The sequence below is a fragment of the Peromyscus californicus genome, unplaced genomic scaffold (genome assembly GCF_007827085.1).
Source record: "Peromyscus californicus insignis strain IS unplaced genomic scaffold, ASM782708v3 Scaffold_4__1_contigs__length_199733344, whole genome shotgun sequence".
In the NCBI taxonomy this organism is placed as follows: domain Eukaryota; kingdom Metazoa; phylum Chordata; class Mammalia; order Rodentia; family Cricetidae; genus Peromyscus; species Peromyscus californicus.
In genome coordinates, this window is record NW_026294562.1 from 161,305,581 (window position 1) to 161,330,229 (window position 24,649).

The window sequence follows — 24,649 nt, forward strand, 5'->3', positions numbered from 1 at the left end:
CGGGTTTTCTTTCTTTTGAGACCCTCTCAGTTTCCCTCTCCTTGCCCACCAGAGTGGGAGTGAACATGGCTGCCCAGTCAGTACCCGCCTCCTGAAATGCAAGCTTAGGAACCAGTCCTGGCTTCTCTCAGCAAGAAACCCACTGCACCTCTACCTGCAGGTCTCCCTGGCCAGACTAAGAGATTACACAAGTACCACGTTCTCGTCCATCAAAACTGCCCATCCATACGCATATGGTCCTGTGACAACATAACTCCATCTGTCTGCATCTCCTTGGTTGTCCTGCAATGCCTGACAGCAAGAACGGAGGTTCAACACATCTATGTCCCATTTTTAGCTGGAAGTAGGCAGGGTGACTCACTGTCCATTACAATAATTTAAATGGTCTTATGGTCTCAACTCTTGAGAGGAAAATGTTAGGTAGCTAGATATTAGCAGGCTTGGAGGCCATCGAGGAAGGACCCTTCCTAAAAGCACCCTTCTCCTCCAGGATTTCCCACACTATAACTGCCCCAAGACTCCCCTGATGAGGATGTCACCTCAGGAGAAAACTACTAAAATCCTAAGTGAGCTCTCCTTTCACCTGGCTAATTAAAAAAAAACAAACAAACCCAAAAAACCTCAAGAATGTTACCTATGTGCACACCAGTGTCTAAAGGTCCTGTATTAACTTGTTTTTCTAGATTCTTGCTCTTCCGCACCTCCAGGAACGGCCTGCCTGAAAACATTTACCATGGACTACCCATCAAACATGTGGCATAGAACCTTCCCGCTTCCTCTGAGACCTGTAAGAAGGGTCAGCCACTCTGCCACATGGGGCTGAACTCTGCTCAAAGCCCACACCATGTTGCTGTTTGTCTGTTCCGCTATAACGTTAGTAACTTTTAATAAATCTCACACCTAAAAAGAAAAGAACAGTGCGTTGTGAATCACGAGAGACACTTCTAAAAGAGGGAACCAATCACTGCACAGCCCTTGCCAAGCTCTGTAACAGAGACTATATTGGGAATACCTCACTAAATGGCTTTCTGCTGCTCGAAGTTGTTATATTTAGTTGGAGCAGAAGCAGCAGCTGCGTAGTTACACGGGAACAGGCATCAGTTACGCTCCCGAAGCAGCTGCTGAGCTCACCGTGGGTTTGGCACAGACACTCTGCCCAAAGCCTAGTGCAGCTGGTACCATCCGTTATTTGCTGATGGAGTCATCAGTCAAAATTACACTGTGACTTGAATTTCCATAGCTTGCTAAGCTAAGGAAAAAAGAAAGAAAGAAAGAAAGAAAGAAAGAAAGAAAGAAAGAAAGAAAGAAAGAAAGAAAGAAAAACTATTAAGATGGAATTAATAGCACTGAAAATTAAGGCTTTTCATAAATACATGTTTCACATTACCCAGCCAATTTTACGTCAGTATTCATCTACCCAAGAGAAATGAAGATCCTTACTTATCTTTATGAGGTCCTGTGCACACATCAATGTATACTTACTTTCTGCTAGACCCAAACTGGAAGCTGCCCAAGTCTTCTTCATGGACAACTGATGGGATAAGCTGGCTGTGGGACATTGCTAATGAAAGAAGCTACAGAGACAGCAATGTGGCCAAAGCTCCTGGTGTCTGAGCCAGTGAGGCCAGAGTCCACCGACAGGGCAGAGTTCCACCAACATGACGCTCTAGAACATGAACATTAATCCATGAGGATGGAAGTGGAAACTGGTGATTCTGGATGGGGAATGGAGTCTTTTGAGAGAAGGAGAAGAGGACACTGCGGGGAACTGGATTAAATACTCCACTTTCTCTTCTATATAGGCCTCTGTATACATTTTCAAGATACAGACTTAAGACTTAATACTTTATGTAAAATGTTTCCATTTTTTAAAAAGAAAACTCTCAGTTTGAAAAGAAACAAAGACTTTTCAGAGACCAGGGTTGGTAAAGAACAGAGAGCAGGAATGCCAGGCAAACAGCCTGACATGTAGACTATTTCAGACCAAAAGTACAGAGTAGCTAATACTGCCTTCTAGTCGGTGTATATAAAGCGTGGAAGTTGTCATTCTCCTAACAAGTAAAACCCTATTTAAACCGGGAGGTGGTGGTGCATGCCTTTAATTCCAGCACCGAGGAGGAGGAGGGAGGAGGAGGAGGAGGAGGAGGAGGAGGAGGAGGAGGAGGAGGCGGCGGCAGAATCTCTGTGAGTTTGAGGCTAGCCTGGTTTACAGAGTGAGTTTCAGGACAGCCAGGATGACACGGAGAAACTCTGTCTCGAAAAACCAAATCCAAACTAAACCAAACCAAAACAAAAACCGATTTAAAAAACCGACACTCTCTCAGATCCATGAGAACAGTGAGATTAAACTATCCTCCCAATTCTGAGACACAGGCAGATATGAGAGTCACAACTGACTGCAGCAGAAACCACAGAAGACAAGTGATGGGGTAGAAAAAACCCAAACTATAGCTCACGAGTTCCCAAGCAGAGTCATTGTACGACTCTGAGAGTCAGTCAGTCCTGGTCTCGGGAGAAATGCCCCCCGCCCCACCATGAGCTCCTTTTTTTTTGATAAAAAATAAAGTGGGTTTTATTTAAAATATAAAGGGGGGGTTGTATCCATTTTGGTTAATAAAGTTGGCCTCGAGTTTTAAGAGGACTAATGCCATCCCACAGATTGGCATGCCAACGGCACTTTGAATGCTAACTACAAGAGTGAACAGATTGCTCAGTTTGGGAAGCTGAAACACTGCACTGCGCAATTTCCTCCCTTTCTCTACAAATCCCTGGGGTAGGACTACAGCTGCCCTCGGCAGCTAAGTTTCAGCCTCTCAGAAGAGAAGGGTTGGGGGGACTGGAAAGGGAAGAACAAACCGACAGACATGACTGATAGGGGCAGCTGCCAAGTGGCAGACCAGAGACTAGCCCGATGTCGTTTTCTTCACACCTGCCCTGCCATCTTCCACAGACTGTGGTCACTACATTCTTGAGCAAGTGTGCTCAAGACTCAGGATGGAGACGCCTGGACAGCGAGCAGACGGGGTGCTTGGCGTCAGCTCCGAAGGGTTGGGTACACACGACTGAGGCTAAACATGGAGATGATGGAAAGCCCGTGACCTGAGGCCAGTAGAGAAGAGGAGGACAGAGCTCATGACCAGTGCAGCCCGTTTCCTCCTCTCCACCACAGCCATTAGCAGCAGCACTTGTCACCGTCCCTGTGACAGACACACGCAGTCTTATGTGCCGCTGTCTAGCTCAGCAGCACACACAGAACAGAAATGAGCAGCACTGAGGAATAATAAATTATATTTATTACAGACGTGTTCTCTCCAAAATTTCTGCCCCACCTCGAGCCTCAACCCAAGCCTGTCTAACATTAGGAGTGGCCGGTGTACGGAAAGAAACAATGGAAGTGGGAACAAGGCACGTGGGGACAGGCCTTTTCCAGGCTGTGGGCTCAGGAGCTTGTTTGCTCTCTAGATGCCTCACCAGGTTCTTAGTAGAGACCAGAGAAATTCTCCACTGTGCATCTCACAGGAGGTGGGGAAAGACACCCTCAGCACTCCGTTCTTCACAAAACCAGTCCCAGAAGCCTTAAGCAAGAGCTTAACCTAGTGGGGTTTCATTATCACTAACTAGCCTGGGGATAGGGGTTCACTGTAGTCACCCCATTCCACCTACTGGGTAAAAACTACATGGGAAGTAGTTCAAGTCCGGAGTACCAGTTCACTGGATGACTGAGATCAGACACACAATGATTCCCTCCCCATCAAGTTCTAGAACAGGGGACACTCACTGTAAAGAGGGAAAGTAACTTCAGAATGGAGATGCCAGGACAAAATTCCCAGAGTCTCCCAGGACTCAGGCTGCTTCCCTCCACCTCCACCTATCACATCACTATAGGTCTGTCTGAGTTACTTTTGCCAAGCAATGTCCAGTTTTCAACAACAACAACAACAACAACAAATTGTAAGGTACAGTAAAAACAAAACACCAGAGTTTGAAGTAACAGAGCAAGGACAAAAACCTGATTCAGGTACGACAAGAACATTGTAGTTAAAACAGACAGGATTTAAAACAGAGTAGCATGCTAAAGGCTTAGTGGGGAAATTTAAAAAAAAAAAAAAAAAAAGCAAGGAAAAAATGGGCAATGTAATCAGAAAGATGAAAACTCTAAACAAAAATAAAGCAGAAACGCCACAGGTCAGAAACACTGCAAAAGAAACAAAGGATGTCTGTGGAGCTTGAGTATGTTTCAATACTTCTAAAACAAATAAAAAAGGACTGAAAAACAGCGAAAAGAAAATCTAACTACAGAAAAAAGTATAAAAGACATACATAAGCTGGGCGGTGGTGGCGCACGCCTTTAATCCCAGCACTCGGGAGGCAGAGCCAGGCGGATCTCTGTGAGTTCGAGGCCAGCCTGGTCTACCAAGTGAGTCCCAGGAAAGGCGCAAAGCTACACAGAGAAACCCTGTCTCGAAAAACCAAAAAAAAAAAAAAAAAAAAAAAGACATGCATAAAAGAGGAGGAGATATAGAATCAATGATTATTAACTTTGAAAACAGCACAAGGCCCAGAAACTTTCACTAATAAATTCTACCAAACAAGGAAGAAACTAGTTTCTTAACTCATTCTAGAAGGTCATTCCTAGAACAAAAGGATAATTACAAGAAAACAGCCAACCACAGACTAACATCTCTCTGAACACAAGTGCAAAAATCCTGAACAAAATATTAGCAAATCAAATCCAACAGGATAGAATTATATCAAGATTTGCAACTGTTCAACACCTGGAAGTCCATTCATGTAACCCATCATATCAACAGGCTAAAGTAGTACATCACACGATCATATCAAGAGATAGCCAAAAACCCATGGTGAAATTCTGTACATGAACACAATTTGTGCGTGTAAGGTATGTGTGTGTACAGGCACTCACACTGTGTGTGCACATGTAGAGGTCAGACATTGATTTTGAGTATCTTAGACTGCTCTCCACCTGATCTGAGGAGTCTGTCTTCCTGAACATGGGGCTCACTTTAGCTACACTGGTAGACTGGTAAGCTTCAGGAACCTTCCTGACTCTGTTTCCCAACAAAGACTGGGGCTACAGGCATGTGCCACCTCACATGGCTTTTGATGTTGGAGCTGGGAATCTGGACTCAGGCCTTCAGGCTTCCTCAGACACTTCACCCACTAAGCCATTTCCCAAAACACATACGTGCACGCACGCACGCACGCACACACACAAACACACAGAAAAAACAAAAACAAAAACAAACCCTTTCAAGAGAACAGCAAGATGGTTTAGGTGGGTAAAGATACTTGCCACAAAGCTGAGAACCTGAGTTCAACACTGGGACCCACATAATAAAAGGAGAGACCCAACTCCACAAGCCATCTTTGGACCTGCACTCATATATAGTTCAATAAAAAAGGGGCACTAGAAGTGCCAGAGACACGGCTCAGTGGGTAAAGGTGCTTGCCTCAGAGTCTGACAAGCCGAGTTCAAGCCCAGGGACCCAAATGACAGAAAGATTTCCACAAACTGTCTGCTGACCACATGTACACCTACATACATATAATAGATATAGATAGATATCTGACCACATGTACACCTACACACATATAATAGATATAGATATCTGACCACATGTACACCTACACACATATGATATAGATAGATATCTGACCACATGTACACCTACATACACATGATAGATAAATAGATAGATAGATAGATAGATAGATAGATAGACAGACAGATAGATAGATAGACAGACAGATGCAAATGGCAATAGACTAGAACAAACATTTCATATATGAAGCTGCAAAGGTAACCAGTAACATATGGAAAAGGCACTCTGGGGGGTTGGAATGATGGCTGAGCAGTTAAGAGTACTTCCTGTTCTTCCAGAGGACCAGAGTTCTGCTCTTAGCACAGGGCAGCCAACTCACAACTGCTGTAACTCCAGCTCCAGGGGCTCCAATGACCTCTTCTGGCCTCTACAGGCACTGCACACACATAGCACATATTCACAGACACATATACATACACATAAGTAAAAAATAAAAATAAATATTCAAAAAAGGGACGGTGTATTAATTATTTCCTTCTAATCCCCTTATTTTCAGAGTTTGGAGTTGGTATACTAGCCAGCAGCAAAAGATGAATATTGATTTCTTGCCTTGTGTTTTTCTAAGATTACTTGATTTGTACAGATTTTCATATTTTATACATTTAGATACTTTAAGCTGACATCAATTTGCAGCCATTAATATTATTAATGTCAAAGGCATCTTATTTTGGGCCACTAAGAGTCCCTTCAAGGGCTCTTTTGGTCTTTTGAATGATCTCAGAAGTCTTTGATAATTTTCTTGCTTCTTGACACTCAAAGCCTCAGGCTTTCATGATGGCTGCCTGGCTTAAGATCACATGTAGAGCATAGTTCAAGATCACAATCTACTACTATTTGGCTGATTTTTCAAATGATCAATTTCTACCTCCTCTTCCTTTTGTATTAAGGAGTGTAGTGTCTTGAATTTTCTGGTGCACGTCTTAGATATTATGCTCAATTGCTCAGTTTATTAGTCATGTGTTCAAGTTATTTTGTGTGGATCCCAGGGACAAAACTCATGTTGTCCTGTTTGGCACACGTGCCTTTCCTGGCTGAGCATCTCAAGTCTTTGAGAGATGCCTGAGCCTTGTGTATCTAGGGGAACTCCAAAGAGCCCAGGCAAATGAAGAGCTAGATGACTAAAGAAGGGAAAAACCATTTCTGCTACTGCCTCCTTCAGGAAAGACAGACTAGGTTTTAAGTTTAGCCAAGTTCTGCTTTTGAGGATAGAAACCAACACTCTTCTAAGAAGTGTAACAAATTCTGGCATCTTTCTGTATTCCACTGCATGCCACCTGTGTCCTGCTATGCCCTCTCAACCTCCCTCCACTTGTGGTCCCTTTATACTTTCCTGGTGTCTGTGGTTACTCCAGGTCATATATCACATCTGAGGATTTGGGGCTAGGAACCACAGAGGAGAGAGAAAATATGGCATTTGTCTTTTTGGGTCTGTCTGGGTTACCTTACTCAATATACAGCCACTTACCTGCCAAGTCCGTGATTTAATTATACTTTAGAGCTGAACAGTATTCAACTGTGTATATGGACCACATGTTCATTATTCATTCACCTGAGGAAGGACATTTAGATTGTAGCCTATCGATGTAGTCTGTGTTGCCTCTCGGGGGTTGGGGGTTGGTCCCCAGTACTAAAGACACTGCACACTTAAGACACAGGTTTTGGATAATTCAAGCTGGATCTGGCCTGAAAACCTTCTTCATTTGGATCTAATTTCTATGGTTCTAGAAAATACTTTGCAAGCTGCCAAGGGAAGGAAGCAATTAAACAGTCCCACCCAGCTGCAACACCTCAGAACCACGACAATGACCAACACGGCAAGATTTCTGTAAAGATGCAGTAAGCGGCTCTCACATGGTGGTGGTAACCAACAGCCGTCGGATTGGACTTCAGGCCAACTCAACAAGAGGGCAATCATGACTGCTCCTGGAGACCTAGCCAACTTTTCAGGGTTAGTGAGGTCATGGACCTTAGAAAAGAATCTACTACCACCACTTTGTTACATCAACGTAATTCCTTACTGCAGTCTAAATCTTAACCTTAGACCCATGGATAATTGTAGTTACCACCCCTCATTAAAGCCTTTCTCTGCAGCAAATGGAGACCATCACAAAAACCACAACTAGACACAGTGCAGAGATCAACCGACTGCAGGGAGCCAAGCTCCAAAGGATACATCTGTGCCACACATCACAGCTCCTGCAGCTATGGCTCAGAGAATGCCAAGGAAGAGGGGACGAGGATACTCTAGGAGTTAGAATATCAGGAAGTCTGCTGTGAAATGGTCTCTCCTAGAAACGGATACATAAACAAGACTAGAACAATGGCAGTACCAATGAACATAACTAACACGGAAGAGGAAGATTTTGAAGGGTCCCACCCCTAGATGAAGATCTCCAGGCAATTACCAACTTCTGGGAGAAGAATAGCCTCTCCAGGGTGAGCCCCTTATTGGCTGTCCAAGGCAGAGTGGTCAGCCCTGAAACCAATCACACCCAAGCAATAAAAACAGACTCAACAGGTTGTATTTAAATATTCGTGCACACAAATGTGTGTGTATTTATGTTGTGATGTAACGGTAACAATCAAAGAAAAGGGGGCTATCAGCTTGAGAGTGGGGGGCATGGGAGGGACTGGAGGGAGGGAGGGAGGGAAGGCAGAAAATGATGTGATTCTATTTCAAGTAAAATATTAAAAAACAAATATGAAAAAGTCTAGCTTTGACAATGTAGTCATCATATCCACGACACAATCAAAGTATATATATCTATATAGATATAGATATCTATATAGATATATATATATCTCTCAAGGATATAGGAAAAGCAAACCCATTGAAGAAAACGACTTTTTTAAAGATAGGGTTTCTCTGTGTAGCCCTGGCTGTCCTGGAACTCCCTCTGTAAACCAGGCTGGCCTCGAACTCAGAGATCTGCCTACCTCTGCCTCCTGAGTGCTGGGATTAAAAGCATGTGCCAAAACCATTCAGCAAGAAAATGACTCTTAAGACAATATAGATACTGGAATTATGAGAGGAATTTTTAACTTGAGTGTGAAGATTTATCGTTTTATTCATTTTTCATGTATTGCTATTCAGAAGCATTATACAGCGATGACCGCTATATCCAGACAATTCTCATCATTTGTTTTATCCTTTAAACATCACCCCATCATCCCAGTCCCTGGTAACCTCTATGCTAACTTCTAAATTCTCATAGTCTAGGTACTTCAATAAGTGGAAGTTATATAAACTTAGCTTTTTGTGTTTGGCTCACTTTACTCAGTATAATGTTTTCAAAGACCCTCCACGTTATAGCATGTTCCAGGATTTCACTTACTGTTAAACAATATCCCATTGTTAAGCACAGACTGAACTTTCTTCATCTGCTGAGGGGCTGTGTCAAGAGGATCTCATCTTTCACCACTAAGATTTTTAATGATGCTTCTGTATGTTGTTAAATCTTTCTAAGTCAGCTAGAGGGAGACAACAGTGGCTAAGTATCCTTTCCTTCAGTAGAGAAGAGCTGCTGATTACTTTCCTTGATTATTTTATTCAGAGGGTGCTTTTGTTTCTGGGACTCAATCTCATGTAGCACAGACTAGCCTTGCACTCCTGACTCTCCTACCTCCACTTCCCAAGTTCTAGGATTGTGAATATGCACAACACCCAGATATTCAATATTAAAAAGAAATGGGCTTGAATTCTGTCAAGTGCCTTATTAAATCAACTGAAATGATTGTGTCTTTAGTATATTAATGTGGCGTGGCTTCATTTATTGGTTTTTATATGTAAAGGCATCCTTATATTCCAGAAATATCATTTTATTATGGTGTGTAATTCTTTTAAACATACATTTAAATTGTTTTCTAGTGTCTTACCAAGGCTTTTTTCATCAGTATTTTAAGTTAAAAAAATTAATTTATCATGTATGGGTGTTTTGCCTGAATGTGTATTTGTGCACACATGTGTACAGTGTCCACATGGGCCAGAAGAGGATGTTAGATCCTCTGGGACTGAAGTTACAGACAGTTGTGAGCTGCCATGGGAATGCCAGGAACTTAACCCAGTTCCTCTCAAGAACAGATAGTGCTCTTAACCATGGAACCACCTCCCCAGCCCTCATGAGTATTTAAAAGGGATGTATGTCTATATTTTCTTAAGTGTTTGTCTGGCTTTTCTATCAGGGTAATGCTGATTTCACAAGAGTTAGAAAGTGTTTCTTCCCCTTTAAGTTTTTGGGAAAGGCTTGCGAAGGTGGTGTTCCTATTCTTTATATGTTTTTCCAATTCAGGGAAATACACATTTTGAGTACCAAGTGTGCTGACTCTTCCCTCACTTCTCAAAGACTGACGGATTTCAAACTTCAGTTACTTCTGTAAGGTGTGGGTTCCTTTGTACAGCCTCAGAGGCCGGCCTCTTCCACAGGAAACCAGGACAGAGGTTTCCTTCAGTGTCTAGCTCTGAGAAAGTTAAAATTTCCTCTCATCTTAATCACTTCACTATAGAATTCAAACTTTAAAAACACATTAAACACTTCACATGACTTCTGAAAAGAAATCCACCATGATTCCTAACCCTTCTTCTATGGAATATTAACAACACAGAATGAAACTATGACTACGTTACAATAGGAAGGTCTTTGAAAAGCCCTCCCCACTGGCTTCTTTCAAGGTTTTGTCTTTTTCTTTTTTACAATTTTAGAATGATATACACAGATACAGTTTCCATATTTAATGTGCTCTTTTGAACCTACTGGGTCTGTGATTTGCGATCATCAATTTTGAAGTCTCAGCCATCAGCCCTCAACATACTTGTTTCTTTTTCTTCTCCTTCTTCGGACATTCCAGTGGCAATTATGTTACATCTTTTTAATTGATCCTCAGTTCACAGCCATTCTGAGTTGGCATTTCGGTCTGAGAAATTTCAGCTGACATATTTTCAGCTTACTGCATCTTTCCTTGGCTCAGTACTGTGCAGTACACTGATGAGCCCATCAAAGATATCTTCCCTAGCACTTCCTCTTGAGCCTTTGGGAAATGTTTCCATTTCTTTGCATATATTACTTATCTGTTTGCATATTTGACTACTTTCCACAACACTCCTTAACATTTCAATCATACTTATCTTAAACTTATTACTTATGAATCTGCGTCAAATTTGAGCCTGGTTTTATGCCTGTCTTCGTGCATTCAGGCTATTTTTTCCTTGCCTTTTTAATATGCCCTCCAATGTTTAACTGAAAGGATGTAATGTAAACTGAGGTAAATATGCTAGACTGTTTGAACATTTTTTTGTGTGGTTGGTTTGAATTTCTTCTAGCTCTTGTGGGTCCTCTCATCCACTAAGATGTCTATCTTAGTTTATCTCATAATTCTGATTTTTTCCACCCCCCAGACAGGGTTTCTCTGTGTAGTTCTGGCTGTCTTGGAACTCTATAGACCAGGCTGGCCTCAAACTCAGAGATCTACTTGCCTCTGCCTCTCAAGGGCTGGGATTAAAGGCATAAGCCACCACTGCCCAGCTTCATAATTCTGTTTTATATAGCAGCTCTACTGCTGTGGTGCTCCAGGAGAGGAAGCACTCTCTAATTCTATTCAGTCTCACATTGCACTGCCCTGAGTCCTAGCATGTGGCCTATAGGAGCACATTTATCTCTGGTACCGTCTTTGGCAAGACATAGGGTGTTTAGTGGCCACATGCCTTTTCCTCCAGTAGATAAGGTCTGTAACACCTTCTGCCTAGTAGAGCTTTGTTATAGGCAACACTCCCCACTGTATTTCAAAAGAGCTGACATTTATGCACGCCTACACATGCTCACCATGAAAGCACAAGCTTAATGTTTATGTTTTTCTCATCTTTCACATGAGCAAATTCTATTGAATTCACTTCTACTGGTATATCTCTGGTCCTAACACTAAAGACAGAGGAAGGGGGTGTAAATTTAGAGAGGACAGATCATTTGCTCCCTAGTAAACAATCACAATCAGTGAAACTCTTAGACTCCAGGTTCAGTTTATAACCAGGCACTTCACCTCATCCAGAGAGTTTAGCTAGTCTTATTGCGGGGGAGGTGAGGCCCAAAGAGGACCCTAAGGAGGCCCTTCCAATCTGCAGTGAAAAGTTAATTCTCTGTTTTCTTCAAATCCATGTTTCAGAAGAGGCAGCAGAGACTTGTATTCCATACACCTTACACAATTGTATATGGCATATGAAACACAGGCCCAAAGTAAAAAAGAAAAACACAAGGAAAAAAAATGGAGAAAAAAGATAGTCTAGCAGAAAACCAAAAACCAAATCCCCCCAAAAAACCAATGCACTACAACAGAATATTTACATGGGGTTCTTATGTGGACAATGTATGAATTTGAAAATTATTTTTACACCTATAAATATTAAGTATGCTTACGAAACTAGACTTAGCATGAAGCCTACCAAAGAACAAAATACATAAAATAACAATGATTCTTTATTAATACTTCAGTAAAACAGTTTCCATTAAAATTAATTCCTGTTATTTATGACAAGCTACTTACTGTCCATCATCCAAAATACCATACAACAGTCCAAACTGAAACAGTCATGGTTGTATTTAATAATTTTTAACTGAAAGAGATTTTTTACTTATGTGAAGTTAACTTCAAACAAATTAATGTTCAAATATAAAATCTAAAGACCCCTTTGACCAACACCCTTAATTCTTATTTTTAAAAAATGCATTAGTGGCCTTTTGCTCATCAAATAATACTGTAAAGATGATAAAATTTTTTAAAATTATCTTAAAGGTTGTCTCATGCATTAAGAGACTAAGGACCTTTTAGAGGATATTGCTCAGAATTTGGGATCCTCACTGCTTCCAACCAAAACTAGATAAGCCACGAAGTCAATGATTTTGAAAGGATTAAAAATGGGCTGAAAGTTAAGACTGAACAATAAAATTGTGCATAGCCACCTAAGAGAAAAAAGGCTTCTCATTTCAAAATGCATTCATTAACAATAGGATTAATGCCTATGTTAACCACATGCAAAACCACAGGGTAATAATATCACAATGCAAATTCCCTAGAACATCTTACTAATTCTGCATGATGCTAAACGTATTAATTAGTTAGTTAAGAGCCTAACAACAAATCCTTTGTGGAACAATGGTAGACACAAGAGTAGGGGAAATATGTAGTAGATGATACCCTAAGATAGTAAATAAAACATATTTTCAGCTGGGCACAGCAGCAGTGCCTATGAACTCACTTCTTCTGGAAGCTGAGGAAGAAGATCATGAATGAGTTCAATGCCAGTCTGAGCTACATATGGAAACCTGTCTCAGACAACCAAAGGTGAGGACATAGTGAAAAGTAGAAGAGTGCCTGCCAAACATGCGCAAAGCCCTGAGTTCGCATCCTAGCACTATACACATACATACATACCAAAAAAAAAAATCATAAAGAAACAAAAAGCACATTTTATATTACACCAACTTCAGATTTTCAAACTTAGGATAATTTGGGCTGAGAATATGGCTCAGTTAAAGCCCTGGCTTTAAGAATTAGCAATTCATAAGCTAGGCAGGGTGGCACATATTCTCAGCATTTGGGAGGTGGAGAGGAAGGAGGATCAGAAGTTCAAACTGATCCTCAGCTACATAGCAAGTTGAAGACAGACCAGGATACATGAGACTTGGCCTCAAATGAATAAGTAAATAATAATTTATGACAAAGATTTACTTGAACCTAAGACATTATTGTTTCAATGATGAATTTAAATAAGGGGATTGGCTACATACGGCTCAGTGGCAGAGTAGCTGTCTAAATAAGAAATCAATTTATAACATCAATCCTCAGCACTTTATCAAAGAAAATAACCACAGTACATCTATTAATGTTGAGTTCATATTTTCAATTTTACAACAAAAATTTACTTGAATTTAATAAATCATTGGTTGAAAGATGAATCCAAATATCAAAAATACTAAATGTGAAACAAAATATCACAGAATAAAACACACTAACTTCAAATTTTTAGTACCTAGTACCATTCTAAGTACTGTGTGGGTATGTATATATGTATTATTCAGTGTGTGCATGTGTGCATGGAGGTCAGAGGACACCTTGGGTGTTGTTCCTCAGGAGCCATTCACTTGGGGATGCAGAGGGAGGATTTCTAACTGGCCTAGAACTTACCAAATAGGCTAGGCTAGTTGGGTAGCAGGGCACAGGAACCTGTCTCTCCCCAATACCGGGGTTACAAGTGCGAACCACTAAGCCTTACTTATTATTTTTTTAAGCACAGGTTTTGGGGACCAAACTCAGGTCTTCATGTTTGCAAGAGATGGGCTGCAGCAACTGAGCTGTCCTCAGACCAAGTTTGTTTTACTATGGAGGCAGAGGCGATTTCAAAATCTTAACCCTTTTGCATCAGCTCCTGGGATGCTGGGAGGCATATGGAAACATTTCTGATAAAATGGTTCAGCATCTGAAAGAGCACATGAATTCTTCATAACATGTTTTTTTTTTTTTTTAAAATGGACACAGGTTTCCCTTAGCCAGTTAGTAGTGAGAAATAACTAAGAAAACACCACCATCATCTTGGAGAAAAAAAGGATCACCTTGTGCGTCATAGCTTATTTGTTTAAAGAGAATCTACTCAGGTGTCTTGCATGAATTGTTCTATTTTGGTATTAGAAAAAAAGACAAGTCATATTACTACCATGTATCACTAACTTTTAAGATTTATTTTATATTCTACTAGTCTTTTAAAGACAAAAAAGGCCTTCCCATCAACATCCTCTCACCCTCAGTCCCAAAGTCTTGTGATAGACAAAACTAAAAAGAATTTAGCATGTATCTTTCTAATCAACTTTAAATAACTTTACATACATACATATACAAGTTTTTCAATAAAACCAGTTTCTATTCAATAGCAATCTCAATAAAACCAGTTCTATTGTTTGTAAAGGATTTCATTGCAACTTATATGGATAATAAACAGTATGTTTCATTGCATCTTATTTTCCACTCAACACTGTTCTCGGTAACTATTTCTGTTACACAATATGGAGCTACTTGTTTTTAAGTGCTACACACTATTCCATCCTTGGGGTAGGTTGTATCTTATTCATCCATCAGCCCACTGCTGGGCACCCAGGTTTTCAATTCATATGCATGTGTTTCCTCTTCTTTATGTACGAATTTCTAGAGCCTCTAACAGAAATGAAACTGATCTGAACTAGAACTGTACGATCATTTTACATTTTCAGAATTGATTCTTTGACTTCAAGTTACAGTCTGTAACTTTTTAAAGATAGTCTTACGTAGTCCAGGCTTACTTTAGCTTGCTATCTAGTCAAAGCTGACCTTGAACTCCTTACCCTCCTGCCTCTACCTCCCAAGCACTAGGACTGTATGCATGCACCATCATATTCATCAACATTTAATGGTTTCAAGGTCTGAGTTTTTTCACAATTCAGTATTCAAATCCTTTGGAATGTTTATTATGTTGTAGTACTGTTTACACCTGAACTTTCTCCAATAGTCAAATACTCCAGAAACAAATGACTAGATTGTTCTTTCTCTGCCAACTCATGATTTCATGTCTGACAAGCACCAAGTTCACATATTTCCACAGCTCTGTATCTGGGCACTCTATAACCTGTTTACCCACCTAATTATGCTCCTATGCTATACACTTTAAGTGGCTATAAATTTACCATATATTATGCTAATCTAAGTATTAATTGGGTTATATTTTTTGTTTTGTTTTGAGTTAGGGTCTCACTACATAGCCCAGGCTGACTCAAACTCTACATTCTTCTGCCTCGATCTCCAGAGTGTAGGGATTACAGTAAGTATGTTCAGACTATTCTTTTTCCAAAATCATCTCATCAATCCATGGACTTTTATTTATTGAGACAGTCTTACTATGTAGAACAGGCTGGCCTCAATCTTGTGGCAATCTTCCTGTCATCCAAATGCTGGGATTATAGACAAGCATCACCATGCCTGGTTTTCACTTCTATTTTATGTGAATTAAAGAATCACTTTATAAATATTATAGAAAAATGTTATGAGATTATTGGGAACTGTATTATCTACAGATTTTCAGAATTGAAAATTTTATGATGCTGTATTTACCTATATACACATTTCTCTGCATCTGCTCATAAGCTCCAACAAAGTTCTATTATTTTTCCAAAAAGATTTTGTTATTGCACTTACATCAGATATTTCAAATATATAAGAGGCATTACCTCAGTACACTGGGTGTTTCTAGCCTGTATGACCTCTTTTATGTATAGAAAGGGATGCTCTCTGAGAAAATGCCTTCCCACATTCATTACATTCAAAGGGTTTCTCACCAGTATGACTTCTCATATGTATAATAAGTAATGAGCACTGAGAGAAGGCTTTTCCACATTTATTACATTCATAAGGTTTCTCCCCTGTGTGTCTTCTCACATGAAGAGTAAGGGATGAGATTCGAGAAAAGGCTTTACTGCACTCATTACATTTAAATGGTTTCTCTCCAGTATGGATTTTTTCATGTTCAAGGAGATTTTGCCTCTGACTAAAGGCTTTTCCACACTGATTACAATGATAAGGTTTCTCTCCAGTATGAATTTTCTCATGCTCAGTAAGATTTGATTTCTGGCTAAAGGCTTTCCCACATACAGGACATGCATAGGGTTTTTCACCAGTATGAATTCGCTGATGTCTAATGAGGTTTGACATCTGAATAAAAGCTTTTCCACACTCATTACATTTATAAGGTTTCTCTCCAGTATGAATTTTCTGATGTGTAACAAGATTTTCTTTCCGGCTGAAGGCTTTCCCACACTCATTACACTCATAGGGTTTCTCAGCAGTATGATTTCGCATATGTACAGTAAGGGAAGAACTTTGTGAGAAGGCTTTTCCACATTCGCTGCATACATAAGGCTTCTCACCTGTATGGCTTCTCATATGTATAATAAACACTGAGCACTGAGAGAAAGCTTTTCCACATTTATTACATTTATAGGGCTTTTCTCCTGTGTGACTTCTCATATGCAGCGTAACAGATGACATTCGAGAGAAAGCTCTACCACATTCATTACATGCATAAGGTTTCTCCCCGGTGTGAATTTTCTCATGCTCAATAAGATTTTGCTTCTGGCTGAAGGATTTCCCACATTCCTTACATTCATAGGGTTTTTCTCCAGTGTGGATCCTCTCATGTTCAATGAGATTTGATTTCTGACTGAAAGCTTTCCAACAATCCTTACAAGCATAAGGTTTCTCCCCAGTATGAATTCTTTGGTGTCTAATGAGATTAGACATTTGAATGAAAGCTTTTCCACATTCATTACACATATATGGTTTTTCCCCAGTATGGATTTTCTGATGTGTGATGAGATTTTCCTTCCTGCTAAAAGATTTTCCACACTCTTTACATCCATAACGTTTTACTCCAGCATGATTTCTCCCATGTCTGAGGAGGTCAAATTTATGAATGAAGTCTTGTCCACACTGATTACATTTAAAGGGGGCTATGGCATAGGGTGAGCAATGGTAAAATGGCATCTCATACTCATTACATTCAAAGTTTTTGTCTCTTACACAGCCTTTCTTACAACTAAGTATATCTAAATTTTGTTCCAAACACTTATTAAGTAAGTCACAATCATAGAGGCTTTGTCTTGAAGTAACAACATCTGAGCTCAGAGGAAAGATTTTTGCAACCTTTTTACAGTCAATGACATTTTCCTTAATCAGAGCTTTCTTGGAGATGGATGTGACTTTCCTCACAAGTGTTTCCTGTTGTTTCTCCATCTGTTCATCAACTTCCCAAACTTCTAAAATGGAGGATCAAAAATCATTACTTGTGAAATTTTCTATCACTAAACTATTCATAATAATTTAGAAATTTACTAATGTGGTGTTGAATCTTTATGGTTGGCCTTAGTCAGTTGATAAGAAACTAAAATGCAAATGCCCCCCAGTTCTTAAAGGTTAAGAAGTTAACTCCTACAGACAATACTATGAGAAGACAACAACAACAACAACAACAACAACAACGAACTGGCATTTGTAGATCTAAGCAGCACTGAAGGATTTTTTTTAAAAAACAGTATCCTTGTATATAATGAAGAAATCAGCAAAATGAATGGAATGAAAACAAGAGGGTAAATACATAAAGGACTAGATAAGGGGTCAAGTAGCAACAAGATAAAACTAGTATTTGTGGTTAAACACGACAGGCAGGACTAAATATATATGTTTACTTCTCCTTTCCAAAAAGAATAAAGGGTCAAACCTTAAAGGCAAAAGAAATAGAGATTTCAACAAGATTGTACAAGATGAATGGTATGCAGAGGACTGTTAGCTGGAGAGCACGTGTAAGACGCTACAGCAAAAGTATCATGAAGAAAAAATGACAAGCCACAGGAAGAATCAGAAGATCCAAGAACTCAAAGGGAATAAGATCGGGGTGCTCCTTTTACCACTTTTTCTATATCACCGAATGTTTGGCTAATGTAGTAAGATAGAAAAGGAAATAAAAGATGTACAGATTGGAGTGACGGAAAAAGCAGTATTAACACTGTTTGCTCACAGACAATGTGGTCATCTATGCAGAAAATCTAAGAGAATCAACAACTAAAATCTGCTGGAACCAACCATTATTAACAAGGTGGACACATACAAGGATAACATGCAAAACTCAATTGCTTATCAGGAATGAACAAGCAGAATTTGGAATTAAGAATGCATCACTATTTATATTATTATTCCTCAAAACAAAACAAATACAAATCTAATAACATATGACAAGATCTGTAATGGGAAAACCACGAAATTCTGACTACTACAATCAAAGAATAAATGGATATTGTATGCTGATGGGAAAAGTCCCAACATTCAGCATGTTAGTTCTTAATTTGATTCATAGGTTCAAAGCAATCTCATTTTTCACTTTACTCTGTGTACAGAGACAAATCGATTCTAAAGTTCACATGGAGGTGAAATATCAGAATAGAGAACACAGTATTAAAGGAGAAAAATGGTGGGGATGGATACCACCTGACTGCAAGACTTCTTATTAAGCTCTAGCAATCATATAGTCTAGTAGGCAGTAGAAGAGACAAACAGAACAATGGAACAGAATATAGAACACAGAAAACAGACTCAAATAAATATAATCAATCTTTGACAAAGGAGCAAAAGAAACAGGGCAAAACCAGCCTTTTCAACAGACAGAGCTGCTTCAACTGGACATCTGCATCAACCCTATCAGTCTAGATACCAACTTACATTCTTCACAGAAAGTAACTCAAACCATAGAGCTAAGTGTAAAGCACAAAACAGTAAAACTAGTAGAAGGTAACATAGGACGAAGTCTGGGTTATGACAGTGGGCAGGAGAGGGGGGTGACAAGAAAAGGCCTGATTAATGAAAAACAGTAGGCTGAACTTCTTAAAATGTAAAACCTTCTACTTTACAAAAGACACAGTCAAGCAAGTGAGAAGATAAGCCACAGACAGTGAGTACTTGCAGAAGAAACATATGAGAAAGATTATCACTGACATATGCAGAGGACACATAAAACTTGACATTAAAAACAAAAACAAAACCTTGCCAGGTGTGGTTGTACATGCCTGTGATTCCAGCACTTGGAGGCTGAAGCAGGAAGACTGGAAGATCAAGGACAGCCAGGGTGTACCCAAAAAAAAGACAATTCTCCTACCTCCAGCACAAAGCATCCAGGAAAACAAATGAACAGGAACCTAGACAGATGCCTAATTACTTAAGGGACTAGAAAGACATGGTCACTAAGCACATGCAACCATGTTCAACACTGTATGCCAAAGGGAGGTTCCTGCAAATTGAAACATCAAAGGCATACCACTAAGCAGCTGGTAGAGTAACCAAATCCTAGGCACAGATACCACCAGAGGTGGACAAGGATGCACAACAGGGACTCTCAGACACTGCTGCTGGGAATGCAAGGTGCTACATCCACTTTAAAGACAGTCTGGAAGTTTTCTGCAAAATTAATTATATTCTTAAAATAATCTTTTATTACATTTTATTTGCGTGTTGATTTGAGGGGGCATGTGTGCAGGACATGAGGAAACCAGAGGGCAACTTGCAGGAGTCAGTTCTTCACTGCCACAGTGTGGGTCCCAGGGGCTGGGCCCAGGTTGTAGGCTTGGCAGGCAAGTGCCTTAACACTCTGAGCCATCTCACTGGGCAATAAAATGAAATAATACTTTTACCTACGACTCAGTAACCATACTCCTTGGTATGTGTCCCAGTGAACTAAAAAATCTCAGTTTATTATTATCATTTTAAAGAAAAAGATAGGATAAAACTGGTATTAAAAACAAGAGATTTAAAAATCTGAATAGGGAGCAATTAGACCCCAGACAGACAATACAGATCTGCTTAAGTACAATAACATCTTTTCCAACCACAAGATGTTTTTCCATCTTACAAAGGATGAACCAGTTCAAACTACCCTCCCTAAACACAACTGCATATAGGGTTCACACGTGACTTACAGAATTGCCACTCGCACATATGAACATTAGATTCAGAATTAAATGAGGAGATGTACATTTTTTCTTAAGAGATTAAAACAGAGGCAGAGAGCACTCATAGTTGGAAAGCCTTTCTTTAGTTCAACCACAAGTACTTTCTTGATCATTTTTCAAAGAAGCACTCCCTCAGTAGCTCACTCCTGTAGACACGCCTTGGTGACTCACTACTAGAAATTTAGTCCATCTCCAAATTCTGTGAGCCATTTAATATCCGCACAGATTCTTAAACAGCAGCTAGTACATTTTCTTTGCCATAACTAGACTTGACTACACTACCACTTAACAATCTATATAAGAAAATGGCTGGGTCTCTTTATTTCTAGAGAAAATGAACCAAAGAGACTCTAGACTTAGAAGCAAGCAGATAGAGAAGGATTCATGTTAACAAAAAAAGTAGGAATTATCTGACCATTTAGATACTGTGAGGCCTCCAACCCTTAGTGTCCTAAAGGATGTGCCTCCAGGTAGGACATGAGAAAATTTAAAAATAAAAGACTTACAGATACCAGTATTTGGGACACTGCACAAAGCTTTTAGGTTCTGATCTAACCAGTACAGTCTAGTACTCAAAAAAGCATAAAAATCTGTATTACCTTAATTTTTTTTTAAATTTTTGCAATTTCTCTAAATGGGGGGAAAGATGAATACTACTATAAGATTTGTCTATGTGTCTGTCTGTCTGTACCTCCCTTCCTTTCCTTTCCTTCTTTCTTCCTTTTTTCTGAGACAGGGCTTCTCTGTGTAGTCCTGGCTGCCTTGGAACGTTCTGTAGACCAGGCTGGCCTCGAACTCACAGAGATCCACCTGTCTCTGCCTCCCAAGGCAGGGATTGAAGGTGTGTGCCACCACCACCTGGCAAGATTTGTATTTCTATTGACTTTCTTAAAGAAGTGCATGTATGGCTTTGGAGAAAACTAAAAATGCACGTTAAACACAAAGGAGTCGGGCTGAGGCAGGTTTAATCCCAACACTCAAATGGGAACAGGAGGAGCCCTTCAGCTCATGGCCAGCCAGTTTAGCCTTCCTGGTGAGTTCCAGAACATCAAGAGGGGCTCTGTCCTAAAGGAAGTGGACGGCATGCCTAAGGATGATGCTGTCTCTGTCCTCACACTTACATGCACACACACATGCACACACACACACACACACACACACACACACACACACACTGAAATAACAAATAAACATATACAAGAAGAACAACAGCTCCATCAGATCAAGAGACACAACACCACAAGTTCTTATTCTCGTCTATACGAACTATCACAGAATCCTGGTAAATCTGTCCATTCTATACTCCAAAAGCCTGTTAGCTTTTCATAAAGTAATAGTTATGAAAGTATTTGAAGATTAGGTTGTTCCAACTAAATTCCAATCCAAACTTGTAGTAAATATGGAGAGAACGTCAACTATCTGGTTAGAATGAATAAAAAGTATGAAGTGATCAAGAGCCAAGCCATCCTCACTCACTGTGGTTCTCTAAGAGCAGCTGCTATCAACTCATCTTGTGCTTGTCCACACCTCTGGAGTGCCATCAACTGTGAGGAGCTTGAGAGTCAGACCTACTTTAAACCTGAATTGTGAGGTGTTGGGGGGCGGGGGGTGGGGAAGAAGGGATGAGAACATAAAGAAGGCAGAGAGCTGGGGTCAGGAGGACTGTGTAAGATGATGGCACACGCAATTAAGCAGCAGAGCCTCTTAAATACTGTTTGCAGGGGAAATGGGACAAAGGCAGCAGAAAGCTATCACACAATGGGAAGACACCAGCAGGACGCTTATCAAGCAACGTTGCACCAGGGAACACAGGATATCTCAGGTATGTCACAGACCAAGCACAAAGTGGCCTTGGGATTGATAACCACAGACCTTCACAGGGAAGAGTCTCTGTTCTCTGGAACGGAAACCTTGACTCCTTGAGGCCCTGGCCCTTGCCCCAGCCCTCACCAAGTGTGCCCATGGACGAGGACACAGAAACTAATGCTCCCTGTGTCCTTTCAGCAGGGGCTTTGGAAACATTTTGAACTGGCCTGGCCCCTAACAGTCCAGGGAAAGTTGAGAAAAGGAGTCATGCAAAAAGCATTTTATAAAACAAGAAGAAACAAACAATGAGTGGGAACTAAAGAAAAATCAGAACCAGAAGAGCAAAGAAGAAAGCTATTTCCAAGAAGGGTGGTTATGGGATCAATACAGCAGTGTTTCACTATGGTGGTATTAAACACCTGTCCCCACTCCACCCCACAAATACAAACAACAGAATAATCAATATGTCTTCAATGAAACTTTAACTCCAGAATATAAGGAAAGAACAGAAAGTGGGTCAGTCAAGGTAGAGAAGCAGCCCAGAGATGAAGACCTGTCTCTTCTCTCGGATGAGCTAGATAGGGAAGAGAGTCCTGCAAAACGTAGACATGATTTGCAACTCTGCGATCCGGGTGTGCTGACATGGGTGGGAGGAACCTAGTGGACTTCACTTGGTCCTGACAAATGGCAAGGAAGGCACAACCAAGGAAGCAGATGCAAATAAACCTTATTCTACTACAACAGACTATTGGCATAGGCAGGTGGGAAGGACTCTGAACACTAAAGGAAGCATGAAAATGATAATCCCTTCAGCTTGGGACAATGGACAACCCAACTTTGAACCCAATGGCATGGTCAATGTGAGGCACAAAGGTTTCCTATTAGCTCAGAATATTTCTCTTTGTAATGGGTGCAGGGAAAATATCTCCATTTAAGGATGAACAATGATAATCAAAAAGGGGCAGCTATCAAATCTATATAATAACAGTATAAAAAGCAAAACCTTGAATCTTTGGGCTGGGGGAGTTGTTGGTGCTCTGTGCTTAGAATGTGTAAGGGGGGTTGATTCCCAGCACTGGAAACAAAACAAACGGACAAAGGGAGGAAGCAACCACGAGTCAAAAGGAAACACTGATCATAGTTGGCACCGCTCCTAAAGCTTTCAAGAAAATACAACAGAGCAGCCCCCCTATAAAGCCCGGATTTACTTATGTGGACAGAGATCAAGTGATGCATGAGCAGAAACAACCAGACCTCTTTTCCAACAATATTTAAAAGTAGGAAATTACACAGAATTGCCTAAAGCTCATGGAAACTACCCACAATAAGTCTTTGGGAAAGAAAGTATGGCTTAAGAATTTTACATCCAGCCAATCTTGTGAAATGTAATAATTTAGGAGGGTATTTTCTTTATATTTTGAATTCTTTAATGTGCATTGGAGTGTATGTATGTGTACCACCTGCATGCAGGTGCTCAAGAAACTAGAAAAGGGTTTCAGAACTCCTGGGGCTGGAGTTACAGTGGTTGTGAGTTGCCTACTGCAGGTGCTGGAAACCAAACCCGGGTCCTCTGCAAGAGAGCAACTGCTATTAACTGCTGAGTCATTTTTCTAGTACCCAAAGGTATTTTCTTACATACAAAATAAATTATGCGCTGGAGATGCGGCTCAATTGGTGAAGTATTTGCCCAGCATGCACAAAGTCCTGGGTTTGATCTCTACATAAACACAGCACTTGAGAGGTAGAGGCAAAGGGATCAGAACTTCAAGGGATTTCAAGGACAGTACGGGGTTTTCTAGAGATCCAGCCTCAAAACAAAGAAACCAAAAAAATCCATTCAAGCAAACACACAAAAATCCACTAAATTCTAAGGTCCATGTAAGTAGACTTTGTTTTGTGCACTGTTACAAGCCTATGCTCTTAACTAGTGGGCCATTTCCCCCACCCACCTTTTCAATTCTTTGTTTGTTTGAGACAGGGTTTCTCTGTGTAGCCCTGGCTGTCCTGGAGCTGTAAACTAGGCTGGCTTCCGCCTGCCTCTGCCTCCTGAATGCTGAGATTAAAGGCGTGTACCACCATTGCCAAGCATCCCTTTTCAATTCGTAACTTGTTTTTCTTTCTTGTCTAATACTTGGATAAACTTAACAAACAATATACAATATACAAGAACACAAGAGAATTTAGAAAGTTCCATTTCTCAAAGTAGATAGAAACAAAACAAAATAAGAACTTGACAAACTGCTAAAGTTAATTCATATATCCAGCATAGTCCTAAGAAAAATTCATCATGGTTTTCTCTAAATAAGACAGTTAGTTAAATCTAAAATACATATGGCAAAATAAACTAGAGAGCTCTGAAAAGAGGTGAATGCAACTGCAGAAAGGAAGGATAAATGGATACTTTTTAATGTATCTTTTGGATGGTTTGCAGTTTCTAACCAAGTAGGCATATGCTCTATTTTCAAAATATTAAAGGGAGGATATGAATAAGTAGAAGAGGACACCACAGGATTCCTAAACCAGGAACTTAAGCTTCTCAACCACGGACTGTGAGGTCGGAAGTACAACTGGAAGTACGGCTTACTATAAAACACAAGGCTGAAGCTTTTCAGAGTGCAGGGAAGCCAAAACCTAAGGGACACCAAGTATAAAACAAAG

At 40.2% G+C, this 24,649-nt stretch overlaps 1 protein-coding gene across 5 annotated transcripts in view; it reads right to left on the reverse strand.

Annotated features, from left to right (window-relative positions):
* Znf568 (zinc finger protein 568) overlaps positions 1–24,649 on the reverse strand; it is a 59,114-nt gene that overhangs the window by 19,901 nt on the left and 14,564 nt on the right. Inside the window, exon 7 of one of the 5 annotated variants that reach the window (XM_052761790.1) lies at positions 8,326–17,443. The exons of 3 other annotated variants lie outside the window; for them this stretch is intronic. In XM_052761790.1, coding sequence (XP_052617750.1) covers positions 15,882–17,443 — 1,562 coding nt within the window. In that variant the 3' untranslated portion in view covers positions 8,326–15,881. Of the gene's footprint in view, positions 1–8,325; positions 17,447–24,649 lie in introns of those variants that run through there. One more of the 5 variants, XM_052761788.1, reaches the window with a different exon arrangement.